At 48.7% G+C, this 20,999-nt stretch overlaps 1 protein-coding gene across 1 annotated transcript in view; it reads right to left on the bottom strand.

The window, feature by feature from the left end:
• AUTS2 (activator of transcription and developmental regulator AUTS2) overlaps nucleotides 1-19,394 on the bottom strand; it is a 1,247,769-nt gene extending 1,228,375 nt beyond the window's left edge. The window contains exon 1 of the mRNA XM_027862320.1: nucleotides 19,020-19,394. Within this exon, the coding sequence (XP_027718121.1) occupies nucleotides 19,020-19,394 (375 nt within the window). The remainder of the gene's footprint in view (nucleotides 1-19,019) is intronic.
• Between the last annotated feature and the right edge of the window lie 1,605 nt (nucleotides 19,395-20,999).

Raw genomic sequence — 20,999 nt, 5'->3', positions numbered from 1 at the left:
TCTTTCCCTCTCTCTGTCTCTGTCTGTGTCTGTCTGTCTCTGTCTCTGTCTCCCTCTCTTTCTCTTTCCTCCCTGTCTCTCTCTCTTTCCTCCCTGTCTCTATCCTTCTCTCTCTCCCTCTCTTTCCTCTCTCTGTCTCTGTTTCTCTCTCTCTTTCTTTCTGTCTCCCTCTCTTTCTCTGTCTCTCTCTCTTTCTCTTTCCTTTCTATCTCTATACTTTTCTGTCTCTCTCTCTCTTTACTCTCTCTCTGTCTCTGTCTGTCTCTTTCCCTCTCTCTGTCTCTGTCTGTCTGTCTCTGTCTCTCTGTTTGTCTCCCTCTCTTTCTCTTTCCTCCCTGTCTCTCTCTATCCTTTTCTCTCTCTCCCTCTCTTTCCTCTCTCTGTCTCTGTCTGTTTCTCTCTGTCTCTCTCTGTCTCTCTGTCTCTCTCTGTCTCTGTCTCTCTGTCTCTCTCTGTCTCTCTTCCCTTCTCTCTCTCCCAACAGAGGCAGCAAAGCAGTATATACTCAGACAGCCTGGCTGCTTTCACCACAACAGGGAACCCTCAACATGCTGGCATTTACTCCTAGCGCTGGAAAAAAGATGGTCAGGCCAAACCCAGGCTCTGCAGCTCACATTCCTTCGGGGTGGTGAGTATTTAGCTCAGGCATGAATCGCTAGCCCCCTAAAGAGAGGCACTGGTGGTCTTAAGACAGAAAAGGATAAAGCTGTCAGGGACCTCAAACTAAGTGCAACCCACTCCCACCTTCAAGTAATCAGTTAACAAACTTTATTATCAATAAGCATTTATTAAGTGCCTAAGGTGTACCAGGAGCCAGAGAAACCAAACAAAAATTCACTTTACAAGTAAGGAAACCAAGAGTCCTACAAATGAAATCACTCACCCAAGTGACTTTAAATACCCAGTTTTTTAATCAGCAGAACTTGGGCTGAAAAACCCAAGTCTCCTAACTCATGGGATCATGGGGATGACAGATTTAGAGCCAGAAGGACCCAAAGAGGCCATCAGTTCAACTTCCTCATTTTACAGATGAGAAACTGAGGCCCTGAGGGGTTAAGTGGGTTGTCTAGGACCAGACAGCCAGGATGTGTCCAGGGCTGAATTTGAACCCAGGCCTTCATGCCTCCAAGACCAGCTCTCTTCCTCACCACACCCGTTATTTTTTTAAAATATTTTGATAGCTGTATTTCAACATAATTGATTTCCTTTGATTATTTTAAAAGCATCATTCTGAGAGACCCAGTCAGTCAATAAACATTTATTAGGTGCCTATTACGTGGCCAGCACTATCTCTCATTAGGGATATCAAGAAAATACAAAAAAATAAAAAAGGTTGAGAACCCTAACATTAATGATCATTACTATGCATGTCTCTAGCACCCCGTGTCCCCTCGCCCCCAGTCCCTCTCCAGAGAGCCACACAAAACAATTCCTGGCTGGAAACATCCAAATGAACATTTCCCACAAATACCACAGCATGATGAGGCCTCCGTGCTGCCTAACAGACCTTGGGCTGGGGGCCGGCTCTGTCCCACCCGGGGCAGGGTGAGAGGCATCCACCCCAAAGGCTGGTCCTCACCACGACCCTCCTCCAGCCTGGGCAACCTCAGCACCCAGCCTACCCGGTAAATCCATCAGACCCTTGGCTAATCCATACCATTACCCAATCCAGCCAAGTGTGGACTGGCCAAGAGCCGCCTATTGAAAATGTAGTGACCCATACACTAACACCGTCATCTAATCCTTGAACTAAAGACAGTTTAATGCCTTCACATGTCCATATGTTTCCCATACCACCGCGGCTGTCGGCAGGCCGCAGGAGCATCTCCATGATGATGGAATCGCCTCGATGACAAAGCATCATTGGGAAGGCAATTATACACTGCAGTAACCATTTTACAATGGCCCATATGGGCTGTATTTCAACGATGCAATTTTCAAATCGGCCTCGGCAAACATCCATCCGTCTCCGTCCCCAATCCCAGGTAGGTTTGACGAAAACAAAATAAGGCCTGGGCCAGAATAAACCGGGGGGAGATGGAGAGCAGATGCAGATCTGTGGACAAACGAGAAAGCAAAAACGATTCTCCTCTGCTCAGGAAAGGGCGACGCGGTGGCCTGCTAAGTTAAGTCAGAGAACACGTCTTCAAGGAGTCAGACTCAGGCACCGGGCGTGGTGAATCATCAACATCACAGGTACCGCAGGTACGCGCTGACTTCGCTGTCAGGGCGCTAGACACGTCAGGAGGCCATGCAACTGGAAGGAGAGCCCAGAACGGAGCCACTGGCCAGGCAGAGCCATCGAATGGGGGGGGGGGTCATCCCCCTTCTTTGTGCCTTGGACCCCCGGCTGTCTGAGAAGGCAGAATTGGAGAAGGGGGCCAGATGGAGGATCCCAACTTTCTCCTTTATGAAATGGGGATGATGATGAGGAGGAGAAGGACAAGATGCTGATTCCAGCCTTGAAGGCCACAGAAATGGAAGTCCTTACTAGTACGGTCCATAGCAGTAAGTTTAACAAATTTCTCTAGGCAGAAAGACAAGGGAGCAAGCCGGGAGCATTCAGCAGTGTGTAATGGAATTGTAACACAGGGAGGGAAGGCTGGAATAGCTGTCCCCAAGCATATTAAAGTGACAGACACTATTTTTATAAAGGGGGAAGGGGGAGAATTATTTAGTAAATTCTTTCACTATATGGGAGGGCAGAGGAAGGGAAAGGGGAAAGGAGAAGGGGAAAGAGGAAGGAAGGAAAGAAAGGAGAAAGAAGGAAGGAAAGGATGGAGGGAGGAAAGAAGGAAGGAAGGGAAGAAGGAAGGAAGGAAAAGATGGAGGAAGGATAGAAGGAAAGGATAGAGGGAGGAAAGAAGGAGGGGAGAGAGGAAGGAAAGAAGGAGAGGAAAACCTGGACATTAAACAGACTCTCTAAATGGGGTTCTTAGTTTGGGGTTCATAAACTTGGATAGGAAAAAAATTCCATCTTTAGTTTCACTGTCTAACTGGATTTCCTTTACTAGCCTATGTAGTCCTGAAAAGGGGTCTACAGGCTTTCCCCCAGACTGCCAAAGGGGTCTATAACAGAAGAAAAGTTAAACTTCTAATCTCTAAGGAAAGAAAGATACCCTAGCCATAAAAAGAGTGTGTGTCTGTGTGCATACAAAGAAAAATGAACAAAGGCCAAACAAAATATGATTAGCCATTTCAGTGATTCCAAGGCTGGCAATGAGTTAAGCCAATTCTTGGGTCCTCCAACCCAACACTGCTTTAAACTAAGGTCATGACGGAATACAGAACCATTTTCCAAAATCCAGCCAATGTCCACTTTAAAACTCTCAGGGGAAAAGCTCAGGAGTGAGCCACCCAAAGAATGAAATTCTGGCAAAGGAGAAATTTAAGAGGTCACTGGGAAAAATCTACCTCCCCTTTCTCATTGTAAAGGTGGGGGATTATGGATAGGGAGCACGGCATACACTGTCAGAAAGGTGACTTACAGAGCTAGAAGGGACCTTGGGGACTATGGATCCCAACTCCCTCATCTTACAGATGAGGAAACTAAGGCACAGAGAGGTTTTAAGTGACTTGCCCAAGGTCCTACAGAACTGGTGTTTTTTGAGAATGGTTATCAGGGTAGGGGGCGAGGAGAGAAACGGAAAAATACAGAAAACATCAATAAAAATTTAAATCAAAATAAAAATGAAGAGGGCTCTGTAATTGAAGGGGGGATATTCTGGGGTGGGTTTTTTGAAAGTGCCAAGGGCACCCCTAAATGAGAACCTGAAACAATCCCAGTAGACGAGCTAAGACTGGAGCCATTACAGAACTCCAGAGACAGAGATATGTCACCACCAACCCCCCCACCAGGAGACTGGAGAACAGCCTTGCAGAGGCTTTGGGTTCAGGCAAAATAAAAAAAAAAAGATTTTTTTTTTCTGAGAGCAAAGGGTACCTCTTATTTAAAAGGTGGCCCTGGTCTCACCCGTGGCCTGCTGTTTACATGCTTGATAAATTTAATTTATTATCACGGGTGAGCTTGGAAATGGAGGTGATCGGGGCAGTTAAAAATTAATTCTGTGTTGAAATAAATGAAGATAAAAGGAAGTTTTTACTAGTTTCCTTTTAAGTTTATGTTCATGAATGATTAAACGTAGACAGGCACACTAGGGAGAGAGAGAGCTCCTGACAAGGACTGAGTCAGGATAAACACACTGAAGTTGTCATTTCTGGCCCCCTTCATCTCCAGCAAAAAAAAAAAAGGAAATACATTTGCTAGAAGCACCTTCCAACCCCAGAAAATACATGGAGCATCACTTCATGCTGTATTCATTATTATTTTGTGTTAACCTTGCATATAGTTTGTATTTACTTATATACGTTATTTGCAAACACATCTGCTCCTTGAAGACTGACTGTTTCATTTTCACCTCTACACACAGAAGCCCTTAATCAATATTCGTTGATTGACTGACTGCTCCAACACTTGGGGCTGCCTCTCTGCCTGGCTGTACCCCAATAATCACAGAGGTTTCATTTTGCAGCCCCGCAGCCTGGTCTCCTGCATCCAAAGGGACTCACAGGAGGCCAGTGGGCCTGAAGGTCAGACATCTGCCGCAGAAAGGCCACCAAGCCAGTGCCCCTAACTCCCTGGAATAGCCGGGGCTGTCCTCCATCCACGGAGGCCCTGCGTCATCCTTTGCCATCAGTGCACCAAAGCATCTCAGTCTCCTGAAAGGCGTGAAGGCTGCTCCTCTGGCCCAGCCCCCTTCTCCCTTCCCCACTTAACCAAGCTGCAACGACTCTGTATTTATAGCTGCCTCGCATTAGCCATCTCCACACACTTTTAAAATCGTGACTACCCTATTTTTCTTAAAAGATGATGATCTGAGTGTCTTTGAACAATCCCCTCTTTGAAGTCGATAGGGCTCTCCTCTGGAACACAGATAGGGAAACCAAACTCAGAACTAATCGCTACCAGACATCCCTGCCCCAGGAAAACACGAAACAAGGTTTCCCATCTGGGGGAGATGATCCACTTCCTCAGATCGCTGACAATTAATCGGAAAAGACTGGTATTGTAAACCACATAAGGCACTGAGAAAAAGAAAAAAAAAACAAAACCAGGATTTTTGGGCTGGGAGAGACAGTCGTAGATAATATCTGGTCGCATCTTCACATCTGACAGAGAAGGTCCTAAGAAACGGCGTTAAAGCAAGAACACTTTCCCTGGAGTCAGAGGTCTTGGATTCAAATCCTCTGATACAGCTAGTCAGAGGCAGAATTTTAATGTATTAACAAAAGGTTCCGCACTCTATCCACCTCCTAATAAGGTATATAAATATTTACACATTCATTCAACCAGTAGTTATCCCTTCCACATCACAGGATTAGGGGCACAGTGCCCCTGTGATCTGGAAAATCCACATAAAATCTTTTGGCCTTCCCTTCATGCCAGAGAAGAAGTCTGAATTATTACAGTATTAAGAGATAAAATAGGCTGACATTATATAATACTGTACATGTATTTTATGCATTTCTGAGTTTCTAAACTTTCTCTGTGTTGTCTTCTGGCCTTCAAATGTCGTCTGCAGCTTCCACAAAACTCCCCTAAAATTCCCATTTAATTCCTTATGCCAACTTGCGATATACTGAAACACTGATAGGGAAAGTCGTGATGTGGAAGATATATGGAAACTTGGGGAAAGCAGCAAATGTGGAAGGGATAACTGTATTTCCTTTGGATGAAGAAAATAAAAAGAAATATAATATAATTATATAAAAAATTCCAAGACAAGGAAATCTAAGACATACCAAAAGCTAAATGAGTGTGACTCGGCCGGTATCGGACAGCCAGCATGTGTCCGAGACGGGACTGGAACCCAGGGCTTCTCGTCTTCAAGGCTGAGTCAAAGTCAACAAACCTTAGACTTACCCAGATCTTTCAGAGCTACATCTACCGGGAAAAGTCAGCCCCACCCGTATTCAAACTTTGGGAAGGCAGCTTCTCTCTCTCTTAATACAAATTCCATCTGGATTATCTCAGGAAACAAGCCCAATAACCTCCAAAAGAGAGTATTCACCCCCTCAGCCGGTCCCCTTGCATTCCTTAATGGATGGAATATTACTCATTTTGCCCATTTATGAGTTCTTAGCTTTCTGGTCCTGCAGCTGTCTGGGCTAGGGGTCGGTCAATTCCACGGCCACCCCAAACCCCAACAATTCCAGATTAACAGAAAGAAAAAAAAAACAAATAAAATAGCCGGGTGCTCCAGCAGCCCCACACCCATAGAGAATCATTTAAAGTCTCTTTATTTGCATATTTGGCAGGCTGCCCCTCCAGCAAATACCTGAGCCACAATGCCCAGGTAGACTGGGTTGGCTGTTTGCTTTGAATTCAGGGTGTCAATCTGCTTCTGTTCTAATTATATCCATCTTGATGTGTTATTACAATCTCATGAAAACTTCTTTTCATTATGTGAATGGCTATAAATACACACACATGACAAACAGTTGTTATAAATTTTCTGGTTCAGCAAAAAGCAGGCAAGATGCCTCTGCCAACATGTCATGTGGATTTAAAACTTGGAATCCAGCTTCTGAGGTAGGGTTTGGGGGAAGCACCGCGGCTCAGCCAGGCTCTGCCGTCCACGTGTTTCTAGGATTTGGGCACCCATGACTTAGGCCAGGGAAAATAACCCACGGAAAAGCTCTTTAAAGTTGGGATCATAGAATTATAGGATCCTAAGTCAGGGGGTCATAGATTTCAAACTAGGGAAGACCTCAGAGGTCTAATCCAACCCCTTCACTTCACAGAGGAGGAAACTGAGGTACACAGGCGTGTCCATAGCCAGTGAGTTAAGTGCAGTCTTATAACGGAAAACTCACTATCTGGGGAAATCAGGAGATCTGGGTTCAAACCCTGTCCATCACATTTAATGCCCCACATGCCCTTGGACAAGTGATTTCATCTCTGAGATGGCTTCTGAGGTCCCCCCCAGCTCTTAAACTATGATTCCATAAAATGCCAGATGGAATCTGAATCCAGGTCTGTCCGACTCCAGCTCCTGCGCTAACACACCACACTGCCAGCCTCTGTTTGTTTAATTGATGCTGTTTTTCATTTTGTGTCTGTATGCACGCCCGGTGCCCAGGACAAAGCAGGCACTGGATAAAAATGTCTGCTGTTCCGAATTAGGAAAAAAAAATGTTTTTTAAAGTGAAGAGCATTCAAAAGAGCACCTCTGTACCCTCCGTGAGTCAGTGGCACGCTCTTCCCTGGGCATTCCAGCATGGCAAACAGCCAGTTTATCAACCTGACATCGTTTCTGGTCTCATAACTCATTAAATTCTTCTCTTTTTAAAGCAAAAGATTAGTCACAAGGCATTTGCACAGGATGACAAAGAGAGTGGCCCACTTAAAAACACGACTTGGTGTTCAAATGAGTAACTGTGTAGTAAGAGAAAAATCACTGGGAGAAAAGGGGGGGGGGTGTTTCACAGTCATGAATAACGTGGATGTTCATGGGGCAATTTTCACCCACAGATCCACACTTGAGCATCCATCCCACCCACCCCAAGACCTAAAGCATGGATTATGGAAGACTGTTTGGTTCACCGGATCAGAGCTAACCTGGCTAGATTACTGGGTGCAGCCTGGGTAGGCAGTTTACCATACAAGGGGAGCCCTCCCTCCTTGCCTTCCTGGACCCCAGGACCGTCCATCAAAGCTACCGTTCAGGAAGGACATAGCTGCTCCCATCACCTGGGAGAGATGGGAACCAATGATGCTCCCCTCTCCAGTGAGAAAGAGGACAGCCAGCACCACCCTCCGCCTCTGCCATCTCCAGGCTCCACGCACCATCCTCTGACCCAAGACGCATCCTAGGAGCCCCTGGCTCTCACCAGCTACCCCGCCACTGCCAACCTCTCAGTCTCTCCAGGCCTCGCCACCCTCCCTTTTATGGGCCATCTCCGCCAGTTAGAGGGTAAGCTCTCTGAAGGCAAGGACCACCATCTTTTGTCTCTATATCTCCAAGGCTTGGTGGAGGGTAAACCCTTAATAAATCCTTCTTCATTCATTCAGTTTCCTCATCTGTAAATGAGGGAGTTGGAGGTAACAGAATACAGTGGAAAGAGCTCTGGCTCTCGTTCAGTTGTGTCCAACTCTCCATGACCCCATTCAGGGTTTTCTTGGCAAAGATACTGGAGTGGTTTGCCATTTCCTTCTCTGGCTCATTTGACAGATGAGGAAACTGAGGCAAACAAGGTGAAGACACTTGCCCAGAGTCATATAGCTAGTAAGTGTGTGAAGCCAGATTTGAACTCAGGTCCTTCCTGACTCCAGGCCCCACACTCTATCCACTTTGCCACTCAGCTGCCCATGGGGTCAGAAGATATGGGTTCAAATCCCAGTTCTGCCGCTTATTTCTTGAGTGACCTTGGGGAAATCACTTCACTACTTTATGCCTCAGTTTCCTTCTGTGTAAAAGTAAGGGATTAGACTAGGAGACCTTGGGATACCTCCCAGCTCTAAGCCTATGACCCCATTAGATGACCTCTAAGCTAAGGTCCCTTCTTCATCTGATACCATATATGAAATGGCTTATAAATCACACCATAATAATAGTTAGGCGTTTATAAAGTGCACCATTAACACGTGGCATAGGATAGATGCTGACTGACGTCTCACAAGAAGCACTCGAGACCAATCCTGCAGCTGGTATTAATCCCCATTTTACAGATGAGGCTCAGGTGACTTCCCCAGTCTCACAACCACTGAGTACTAATGGCAGGATATGAACCCAGATTTCTCTGCGTCCCAAGTCTGACATCTACGCTGCCTCTGAGATCACAGGGGCTGGTGTAATGTGGCTGAAACAGCCACATTTTGGGGTATACGCTCTTCAGCAAAGTTGAGCGTCTGCCCAGGAATCTGAGAACACAATTAACAAGTCTCACCAAAGACAAATGGGGAGTAGAAGGGAAAAAAAATAAACCTGGCTAACAGTCTAAGAGGGTGTCAAATACACACCTCCTCTGTTGTCCTGGGGAAAAGTGTAATTTTGTTTTAACTCCTAAGATGAGGAAAACCCAAGACCTCAGTACATTCTCCGCCAACTAAATATTTACTAAGAGATTGAGGGTGGAAGGTGTCGGGATTTCCGCTGTGTAGAGATGAGAATTAGTTCTACTCTTGTTGCATTTAACTGGTCAGCTCTCTCCTTTAGCTTTTACCTTCAAAAGAGAAACAGTGCTTCAGGGAAGAAAGACCTGGGTTCAGATTTTGACTCTGACACTAGCTGGGTGACCTGAGACAACTCAGCTAACCTCCCTGGCCTTAACTGCCTCTCCTGTAAAATGAAAGGGTCAGACCCGATGGCTTCTAGACCTATAATTCTATGAGACAAACACCCCAAGAAGCAGGGCAGTTTACAGGAGGCATCATAGGCAGCTTGACTTTGGAGACTTGGCAAATGCCTGTTGCATGAGGGAGGCTTCTCGGGTGAGTGAGTGATTGATTGATTGGCCCCATTTCCCCATAGGCTTTCAGCTCAAGAACCAGAAAAGGGAACTCACTGGCCATCTAGGTCCTGCCCACCTCCCTCATTTTACCCAGGCCCAGGAATGTTAAAAGCTGACCTGCTCGTGGTCACCTAGATAGGAAATGTCCGGGGTGGGATTTGAACCATGTCGATTCCAAAGCCAAGGCTTCCATTGTGGTGCCAGGAGTTGGAAAGGAGTAAAGAGTCAGCCCCTAAACCAGCAAACTGTGATGGAAATAAATAGACCCCTCGGCTTCTGATCTGGAAATCTGAAGAATTGTAGGAGCCACCTTCCCAGAGGGAGCCCTGAGAAATATCTTTATTTCACTTCCAGAGATGCAGATGCTTCTGTTCCAGTGGTCACAAGGTGACCTGGGCTACCTGGGCCACCTGGAGTCAGGCCATCGCCCTGAAGGCTCAAGGTACAACGAGAAAATCCTTGGTTCTAGAGTCTGGTCCAAATCCTGACTCTCATTTGACTACCTCTGCGTGACCTTGGACATGTCCCTTGATCTCTCTCAACGGGCCCCGGTTTCCTACTCTGCAAAATGAGGGGGTGGAAGCAGGCCCTTCTGGCTCTAAGTTTACGATCCAACAAAGACTGTCAAATCAACTAAGGCCCACTGCTATAAAGGAGAGATGGCATTCCTAGTGGTGATAGGATTGAGACAAATAAAATATATGCATAATATGCCTGAACCGCTCCAGTGCTGTGCGGTCAACAGATGGCATGTGACAATCCAGATGTAAATAACCTCGGCGTTTGGAAATTCATTCCAGTTCTCAGCCTAGCATTCCCCATGCCTCTCCCCTTGACCAGAAAGCCTATCGACTGCTCAGCAGGGGTCCTAGGACCGTGTGTCTATTTCACTTTTAAAGGCCCTCTCTTGGCTATCTCCCAAATGTACAAATCTCAAGGTACAGCTGGAGCCAGGAGGCCAGGAGGGGAAAAACACCGAATCTGCACATCTGAAGTCTGGTTGTTGCCCTAAAGGCAAATACCACCCCCTGGGATGTGAGAAGCTGCCCTCCCAGCTCCTGCAACACAGCCAACCCCAAACCCCCATCTGCATTAAGCTTTTCCCACCACCTTCTACGGTATTTATTTTGGGGCATTACAAGGCTATTTCTAATGATCTGGGGTCTCCATGGTGAATTGGTAACAATTTAAAGGACAGCAAATTGACCAAAGGTAAGTGTGTATGTTTGGGAGTGTGGGGTGCCTGCTTGGGCAGACCACATGGAGGAGGAAGTAGGAGGAAGGGAAAATGTAAGAAATGGGAAGGGGGAAGTGGAAAGAGGTAAAGGAGAGAAGGAGGGGAAAGGAAGGGGAAAGAGAAGAGAAGGAGGAGAAAGAGAAAGAAGAGGAAGAAGAAAGAGGAAAAGAGAGGAGGGAGGAGGAAGAGAAAAAGGAGAGAAGAGAAGGAAGAAGAGACAGAAGGAAAAAAAGGAGAAAGAGAAAGAAAAGGAAGGAGGAAGAGGGAGGAGGGACAAGGAGAGGAAAGAGGAGAGAGGAGGAAGAAGGGGAGAGGCCCAAAGACTAAAGGGGTAGACCCAGAGGGCAACCTCTAAGAGCCCAGGGATCCCCCCAGATCTGACCTGTCCGAGGGCCTCAGACAGAACGCCCGAGCACAAAAAACAGAAATCTGTAAGCAGAATGTTTCCACACTTCACCCCACAACTTCCTAACTCCACCACCCTTCATTAACTGCAGTCAAGCCTTCCCACCGACTCTAGTCCCACTCTTACTTCTGTTTTTAGGGACAATTCACAAGGATCCAACTTCTCTGTGAAGACGGGTGTGAAATGACTGATTTCAACGAGGCTGGAGGGAGACCCAGATCCCGCTCCCCTAGGGCAGCAGACCTGTCACTGACCCACAGCAGCTGGGGTCGCAATCCATTTTCCCTTGGGATGACAGAACAACTCAAGGCAATTGGCACCTGCCCATCCCCAGGGAAGAGCATTATCGATGATGCTAAAGGACACCTTCTTTGGTGAAGATGGCGCTGCCTCTAGATCCGGGGGACCTGGGTTCCGGGCCCAAAACTGCAACTCACAATTGGTGAGACCTTAGGCAAGTCACATCCCAAGGCATGAGGAATGAGAGGGGGGGACCAGACAACCTCAAAATTCCAATAATCCTATGGCGGGAGGCACTTGCATGAACCCCAGTGATGCAAAAGATAGCCTAAAGAAGCTGAAAACAGACTAGAACAAGGGGATAAGGACGACACGTGCAGACTAAGCAAGAGAAGCAAGTCTGCCCAATTCTCGGTCATTTGGGATGCCCATAAAGATGGCCACATTCTTCTTCTTTCAAACCCCACTTAATGTGCTCCCTTCTGATCTATCTGCACCTTCCTTCCAGGCTGGTAAGTGATCCATTCCTTCCCAAGGACACGTTCCTGGGTCACAATGAATGTCCCATCCTTAACTAGAAGGATCTAGGTTTCTCAGGGGCAGAAAGAGAGTTAAGAACCTTAGCAAAAGGTGGCAAGCACACTCTATGAGTCATGGCTATAAGCCAAGTAATAGCTACTGATGCCTTACATATCCAATTTCCACGGCCGTTTATCACACAATATAGGGGTGAGGGGAGGGGAATGGACAAGGGAAAAAATCACCAACACTTTCCCCTTACACACACATATTCTTCCCACTGGGATAGACCTTTACATCTCATCCAGCCCTCCACCCAGGCCATGTTGCCATCACTGCACCAACCATCCCTTCTACCAGCCTGGGTTAATACCAGCTGTAGGGGACCTCCCCATGCATGTCCTGAGTCCCTGCTGAAGTTAACCACACATCCAAGGACTTCCTGCCCAAGGGCCCAATTACCTCCACTGGTGACTGAATGAGTGAAAACAAGCCTAGCCCATTTAATTCAGCTGGTCTGAGACCCAAAGCCATGAATCACTTTCAGATCCCAGAATGAGAGAGAGAAAGACAGAGACAGAGAATTAAAGTAGGTGTGTGTGTGTGTGTGTGCGCGCGTGTGCGTGCACGCATGCCTCCCTTTTTCTACCACTTATTCTGGGTGGCACAGTAGATAGAACACTGGGCCTGGAGTTAGGAAGACCCAAGTTCAAATCTGGCTTCAGACACTAATTAGCTGTGTGACCCTGGGCAAGTCACTGAATCCTGTTTGCCTCAGTTTCCTCATCTGTAAAATGAGCTGGAGAAGGAAATGGCAAACCACCCCAGTATCTTTGCCAAGAAAACCCCAAATGGAGTCACAGAGAGTCAGATATGACTGAAACGAATGAACAACAAGAAAAGCAACAATACCATTGCTTCAAGAAAGGATACACAGCTGTCCATGTGCATCAACTCACTATGATTTCTAGGACCAAACTCCCCTTTCCTTCCCTGTCACTACTTCCTGATATGTGTCTTCTTCTCCTATGAGAATATAAACTCCTTGAGAGAGCTGACTGACAGTCAATCAACAAATATTTATGAAGTGCTTACTCTACGCCCAGCACTGAGAACGCAAAGAAAGGCAGGAACGCAAGGTGACCTAGAAGGAAGGGTGGGTGGGAGGCAGAAAACAACACGAAAGGCCTCTGGTGGACTATGAGCTGCCTCAATTGATTTATCTATTTATTTATTTATATCCCCAAATACAAGGGCCTGACACAGAGTGAGTAAGCCTTCTGTAAAAGCATTTTCATTCATTCAGTACTTGAAGTATGGATACCTAACAGCCATGTTCTCCTCATCTGTATCATCATCATCATCGTCACCCGATGTGCTGGCAGCACCTTCACGTATCCAAAGAGTTTTACACACACACACACACACACACACCCCTGCAAGATGTACACTGGGTATTCAGCATTTGCAGGAAGACACTGACCCTTCTTTAACAAACAGCTTCTCTTCTGATACACAATCTCCTGAAACTCTGACCATCCACACCCACCCCCGTGTTATCTTCAGCTTTAACCTCTGCCTGGAAGCTGCTGGGACACACTTCCAAGGTAGAAACAAACAGCTGTCTAGGAAGCAGGTGGTTTACCAAGGGAGGGAATGGGGAACACAGTGGTACAAAGGATGGGGAGCAGAGCGGTGTTACACGGCTGGGGGTGGGGGGGGAGTGCCAGATCCTCGGGCTGGGACCATTCTCACCTCAACAGAGCCATGAATGACTTTCTTTAGTGTTGACTGTTCCCTGCACCGGTGCCTCAGGGAGGAGACCTATCTGTGAATGGAAGCACTCAGTGACACAGGAGGAAAAAGGAGTTCACCTAACTTTCTGAAACACCACTTTCACTGGGTCAAGAACTGGCTGAGATACAATAGTATCACATCCAAAGTCATCTGGTTGACCACCCCTCACCCCGCTGCCAATATTTTTTCCATTTTTTATTATTTTTATTTCTTTATTTTAAATTTATTTCTCTTTAACATGAGCATGCATCTCCCTAGCCCCTGCACAAAACATCCTGTCTCATAGGGTCATAGATTTTGAATTGTCAGGGGCCTTAAGAGGCCATTTACATCCAGCTCCCTCACTTTACAGATGGGGAAACTGAGACCCAGAGAGGTTAAGGAACTTACCCAAGGTCAAAGAGCTAGTAGGTGGCAAAGCTGTGTTTTCTTATACTATTTACCCTACCTAGAACCCTACTCTGCCCCCACCACCTCCTTCCTTTCCCTTGATCCAATCTGCATCTTATCCAGCCCTGAAGGGCCTAACTCAAGCTTCTCCTGAGCCCTCCAGGACATGATGACCTGACCCTTCTCTGGATTCCTACTACTGAAATCAGTCAGTTCTGTATTGTTTATCGAATTCTGAAGATACAAAGGGCATCAACTCAGGCCCCAGGTTCAGATCCTGATTCTGCCACCCACTAATTGTGTGACCTTGGGCCAGTCAACTGTCCTAGGCATAGGATTTTGACAAGACCTCTCCTTTATTCTTCTGTACTGGCTTCCCCAGCCTCAAGCACTCGGTAAACACTCCTATACCTGACTCGCTGATTGACTGATCCAGCAGGACAAGATTAATCCATACATCAGATTTGACAGAGAATTTACAACACTGTACACCATATACATGTAATTCAAATTTGGCCCAACGAGCCTCACCACCACCTTGTGGGTAAGCAGGGGCTCCAACAGAGCTGTGAAACTGATTCCACATGAAGGTCTTAAAGACAGTCTCTCTGCCTGGCTAGCCGGCAACAAGTCATCTTCTGGCCGTGTGCATGGGCAGAAGTCCACCTCCCAGGCCTGGGATTTGAGAGCTGGAGAGGCCCTGCTTAACTGCAAGGCTCTCACCTCACCTTGGCAGGGCAGGGCTTTTTTAAAGTTCACAACAAGATTTTGCAGGCTTATTAGCTCTCAAATCCGGACTCAGTCTGCTCTCCCCAAACACACGCTCTGCCTCCACTAGAGCGAGGTTTGCTTAAAGTGTCTTGCACCAGCTCAGTGAGAGAAAGACAACATGCTCCAGCAGCTGCTATAAGAAAGGAAGCCCCGGAGCTCTGGAAGAGACAGGGGATGAGAAAAGCAATGCTGATGGTTCATCCTGGATTTGAGGAAGGACACTGAGTAAGGAGAAGCAGCGGCACTGATACCCTAGGAAGGAGCACCCAGTTCAGGCAGGAGACCTGAGTTCAAATCTCACCTATGACACTACATTACTGACCCTGAGCAAATCAATGAACCCCCTTGCAGCCCCCTCTGTAAATAATGTAAAAGAATGGGGTTGGCCTCTGAAGTCCCTCCCAGCTCTGAAACTATAAACAGGTAGAAGACAAACACTAGCAAGAACTTATGTAAATCAGTTACCCCAATATTTCCACTCAAAAGCTGTCGGCTCCTTACCTGGATCACTGTCTAAATACACAACATCTGTAATATTCACAATGTGTAAGGAGTAAGAGTCTGATCTTACCCACTCCAGAAAATCCTCTTAAAGGTACTCTAAATAAAGCCTGGCTCCCTCTTCTCCTGCTCCAAAACGACATAAGAGTATCCCAAATGCTCCATCATGATCCAAGGGTATAACACTGGGGAGCATTAGACAAGACACATTCTAACTTCAACAGGCCCCAAGATCGTCCCCTCCACAGGGTCGGTCTCAAACTCTTCTCCCTAATGGCCTGCCCAGTTACAAGACTGAACTGTGATCCTGGCTTCTCCTCCTGGGCCCTGGCCTTCCAAAGCCGCCAACTAGGCTTTCCTGTGCCCCTTAAAAGAGGGTCCAGCCAATTTTCAGGAAATAGTAACACAACTCCCAAACCTTAGGCCAGTTGGTAGATTTCACTCTTAGTTGGATTTGTTTATATCAGCACATCATATTCTTTATTACCAGCTAGAAACACATTTTTTTCCAAAAGGCAAATGAAAATAAAAATGCTAAGTAAATACAAACCCCCGGCCAAGGAGCCACTGTGCACTCATCACACAAGAAATACCTCTGAATACATTATTGCTCTGCAGGGGATTAAGGTGGAAACTTGGCTAAATCAGGGCTCAGATTCCTGACCTCTCCTCTTTGCCAGTATGCACACAACACAACAACATCACACTGGTAGCAGTCGTGGCAATCTGATCATCTGGAGTTTCTAAATACAAACTTCTGAAAAGGTTTAGGTCTGGGTTTTGCAATAGTTGGCATTTGCAAGATTCCCCTAACAGGTCTGCCTAAGTCACATCTCAAGGATCTATTTTCTAATATTCCTCCCCTTAAAAAAAAAAAAGTTACAATCATTTTTTCAGCAGGCCTCCAAAGTGAATACAGCATAATGGCAAACCCTTGTGTTTCGGGGGGAGGGTCCTCCATAATCGGTTCTGAATGCCCTAGTGTTTGGTGACCCAAAATAGATACAACAGGAATTACAGGCTTAGCAAGGCACCTTTTCCCTGCTAACGACACACACTTGGTGAATTCCATTTCTCACTCCCAAGTAGGCTTTTAAACTGCAAACCTCTTTCAAATAACATCTGCTCACACTTTTGCTTCTCGGACCCAGCCACACCAGGGAGATGCCATATGATTTGGATTTGGGGGCTGCTACAAGATGGGGAGACCAGGCATCCTACTAATCAGGTCCTAAATTAACCAAAGGGAATTAGCACAGAGCAAGCCTCTGTGAGAAAGCAAGGAAAAAAAATCACAGCAGGGGAAGAAACACGGAAGGGTAACAACACCTTGAACTTGACCCAACACAAAAAAAATATATATATATATATACACACACACGTATATATATACATATATACATATATATATACACACATATATAAAAGCATGTAACACAATTTTCCCAGAGTTTACAACTTGCATCTCATAAGCCAAGTACAGCATGGACTGCCCATTTCAAACAATCCTTTCCGTTTTGTTTATAGAAAACACACACACTGTCGATATCCTAATTAGCCTCCAGGGCCCTCCCTGGACCCCGATATGTGTGAGGAGAAGCAAGGGGCAAAGGGTAAACATTCAATGTGAGCACAACCACTTGTAAGCAGCTCTTGCAAGCCCTGCTCTGAGCCAACCACAGAAAGCAATGGCAACATGTTCTCTCCTATCTGGAGAGACTCGGTATTTCAAAGCAAGGAAGTGAAAGAGGGGGGTCAGACTCTATAGCAACCTCCTACCTTGGCAAAAATTAAAAGCCATAGCTAGAATCATTCTAATCCCCAGTGAACCCCAGGTCCCTGGTGACAAATGAGGCCAGTTCCAAGGCAGCATGGATGCCAGAGCCAAATGTTGGGGGGTGAAGGGGCTGTCATCAATGTGTGTGATTTCTGTTTTAGACAGACTACATCACATCACCAATATCACACTCTGATATACTCCCCCCGCCCCAAAAAAAATTCCAGTAGGGAGACATAACCTTGAGGGGCCAAGTCTTCATTTTTATTTATTTAAAATACTTAATATAGACACAGAGACACATACACACACACCAGTTCAAGCAATCCTACCAGTAATTTTAACCTGGACAGGCACTGTGTGGATAGCTAAAGCTGTCATTAACAAAGGTTCTCTCTTAGACAGATGTGCCCCAAACCACACACAAGATTAGCCAAAAAACCAAAAGGGAAAGAGGAAAAGTTTCCTTTTGAATCCTTAAACCACGGCTCAGGCAAAACACAAGGTTACCACCGACTCATGCCCCTGGTTTTGTCCTCCAGAAAGCCAAAAACCAAACCCACTCTACTGATTCTCTCTCTATGTGGGCTGTGTGTGTTAAAAACATTTTTCCTACTGCTTGTTCCCAAAGGGGGGCGGAGGGAGGGTGTTGTGGGGAGGGTGAAATTTACAAAGGCCAATCCCAGCTCTATCTCAGCTCCGTCCTGGCAAAGAGAGTTTCCCCCTGACCCCTGGACCCCACCTCCCCAGCAGCCCCCCTCCTCCCCAGGAGAAGCTAGTCTAGCTGCTGGAAACTGTGCATTTGGTAAGGCACCCTGCAGGTGCTCAGAGAATAAAGACACACACACACACACACTCACACACACACACACTCACACACACAAAGCCAAGCACTTGGGGAGAAAAGGAAAGAAAAGAGAAGGAAGGGGCAGGGACAATTGGGTGACAAGCCCTTCAGATGTCAGGGAGGGTTTTTATTCCTTCTCCCCCTTCAGTCCGCCCCAAGCTGTCTCTTGTCTGTCTCTCTCTTTCCTGTCTGTGTGTCTGGCTCTCATTACACTTAACCCTTTCCAAAAGGGATCCCTATGTAGAATAAAGGATGGCTCTCTCTCGCTCTCTCTCTCTCTCCCTCTATACATATATATACATATACACATATATACATATATATTCCCCTCCCCTGCCCTCCCTTCCTCTCCTCTCACTCTATCCCCCTCCCTCTTTTCTCTCAGCTAGGAAGAAAACGCCCCCCTCCCTATTACCACCTCCAAAAAAGGGGGTGAGGGGAGGAAACCATGTGAATCTCACCGCTCCCCAGTCCTGGGGACACACAGGCAAGGAATATCTTCCTGTAATATACATGTTTCCACATAAAACACACACACACACACACACACACACAAAACCGTCCACCAGAGCCCAAAATCAACCAAAGAGACTTAAACCAGCCAAGAAGCCATGATTGGGGAGGGAGAAGAAGGGGGGGGAGAGCAAGCTGGAGGGGAAGGAGAGAGCGATCGAGGGAGGCAAGGAGAGGGGTGCATTGTGATTCCCGAACCCCCTTCCTTCGCCCATCTGCCAGGGGGTGTGGGGGGCGGAGGCAGAGAGAGGGGCGACAACGCAGGGGGAAAGGAGGGGGAGAGAGGGAGGACTAGGCATGATTTCTGCTCTCCTCCTCCTCCAGTGTGTGTCTCTCTCCCCTTGCGCCCCCGGCTCTCCCCCACCTCCCCAACAATAAGACCTCAGCCCAGACAGACAGACCGGCGAGCGCCCAGGACAGACCGCCGGAGGGGACGGAGAGGCGGCGCAGAAGGAGGGCGCCCCGGAAAGATCCAGGGAAATAAACGCGGGGCTCGTCCCCCCCTTACCTCCAGAGCTTCAAAAGTGACAAAGCTGGTCATGGCAAATCCATCAATGATGTCTTCTTCGGCCGACGTGGACTCCCTCCTCTTCCTCCGCGGGGGCCGGGGTCGGGACGGCGGCGCGGAGGCTGGGGGCTTCCCATTGTCTTCCTTCTCGGAGCCCGACGACGAGGCGACGGACGGCGGCGGCGGCGGCGGCGGCGGCGCCCGGGTCCGGCTGGGAGCCCCTCCGCCGCCGCCCCCTCCTCCGGCCCCGGCCCCGGGAGCTGCAGGCGCCCCGGCGCCCCCCAATCCGGCGGCCCTGGAGCGCCTCTCCCGATCGCGCTGGGACCGAGACCTCCGCTTTTTCCGGAGCCCGAGGCAGCGAGTTGGGCCATCCATGGCTGGAGTCCTCCTCCTCCTCCTCTTCTTCTTCCTCCTCTTCCTCCTCCTCCTCCTCCTCCTCTTCCTCTTCTCCCTCCCGGGCACCAACCACCGCTACCCAGAAGGGAAAAAAGGAGGCACGGGCCCCCTCCCTCCCTTCCTCCCGCACCCCACCCCCGGGGGAGGGGAGCCACAGAGAAAGAAGGGAGAGGGAGAGGAGAAGAACAGAGGGAGAGAGAGAGAGAGGAGAAAGGAAAGGGGGGAAGGGGAGGAGGAGGAGGGAGGGATGGAGGGAGGGAGGGAGGGAGGGAGAAGAGAGAGAAGCGAGAGGGAGGGAGGAGGCGAAGACTCCAAGTGTGATTCCACCCAATGCAAGAGATTCCTCCGAGCAAAGCCAAGCAAAGTAATGGCTGAACACACAGGTCTCCTTTGGAAAGAAGGGAAGGGGGAAAAAAGAGGGAAAAAAAACCCAGCGAGCAGCAGGCAATAAATCAGAATATAGCGGAATGCTTTGATCAAGAGACGGGGAGGCTCTGGGGCTCCCTCCCCGCTCCCATTCTCCACCTACTGCACGCCCCCCCTTTGCAAAAAATGCTCCCCTAAAATGTTGGGGGGAGGGACCGAAAAATAGGAACTTCACCCACTGGTAACCAGCCAGGCAGAGAAAAAGACCTGCCCCCCCCTCCCGCCCCTGGCCAGCACACCTTAGAGAAAACTCCCAGGCTCCAAAAATTTTAAGCAATGCATCCAGGGGAGGCCACTGCTGAGGAATGCTCCGAGTGGGCAGGGACCCCCCAGATGGCGAACCATAATAAGGAGGGAAGGAGAAGCAGGGCAGGGGGAGGGATGCTGGAGCAGCTCTGGGGTCTGGGTTTAGCCCTGGAAGGGGGGAGCAAGGAGGGGAAGAGGAGAAGGGGGGAGAAGGCGTCCCCCACTCCCTTCCGCAGGAAGAAAAATCTGTCCTTCTATCCGAGCACCGGATAAACGGTCAGCCCTCACCCAAAAAAGAGGAGGGGGAGATGGAGCGAGGGAGCAAAAAAAATCTCCAGTGGCCAAAGGCACCGGTGTAGCCTCCTCCTACTCCTCCTTCTCTCTTCCTCCTAGGGTCCCCCTCCCCCCCGCCGGAGGGAGAGGCACGGAGAGGGAGAGCGAGCGAGAGGAGAGGGAGGAGGATGATGAGGATGAGCCGCCGCTGCCTCTGCTGCCGCTGCTGCTGCTGCCTCTCAAAGCGCTGCCCTCCTTCCTCGCTTACGGCCCGGGCTGCTGCTGCTGCTGCTGCTGCTGCTGCTGCCGCCGGGGCTGCGGAGCGAGCCGGGCGCGCAAGGGTGCACAGCGGGTCCCCGGGCGGCTGCAGCTCCGGGAGCCCGGCCACTGCCCCATCCCCTGCCGCCGCCGCCGCCGCCGCCGCCGCCGCCGCCTCCTCCCCGGCCCGGCCTCGCCTGGCTCGCCCCCTCTGCTCGCTACCTTGCTAGCTCTGCTCGCTCGCTCGCTCGCTCGCTCGCCGCCCGCCCGCCCTTCTTGGAGCGCGCGCGCGCGCACCCCTCCCCTCTCTCCCCTCCCCCTCCTCCTCCTGGCCCTGGCCCCGGCTGGATCACGTGGGTGACTCCCAGCTCCCCCCCCCCC

The sequence above is a fragment of the Vombatus ursinus genome, unplaced genomic scaffold (assembly GCF_900497805.2).
Source record: "Vombatus ursinus unplaced genomic scaffold, bare-nosed wombat genome assembly UNPS02014768.1, whole genome shotgun sequence".
Taxonomy (NCBI): domain Eukaryota; kingdom Metazoa; phylum Chordata; class Mammalia; order Diprotodontia; family Vombatidae; genus Vombatus; species Vombatus ursinus.
This window is presented reverse-complemented; position numbering and strand designations above follow the sequence as displayed.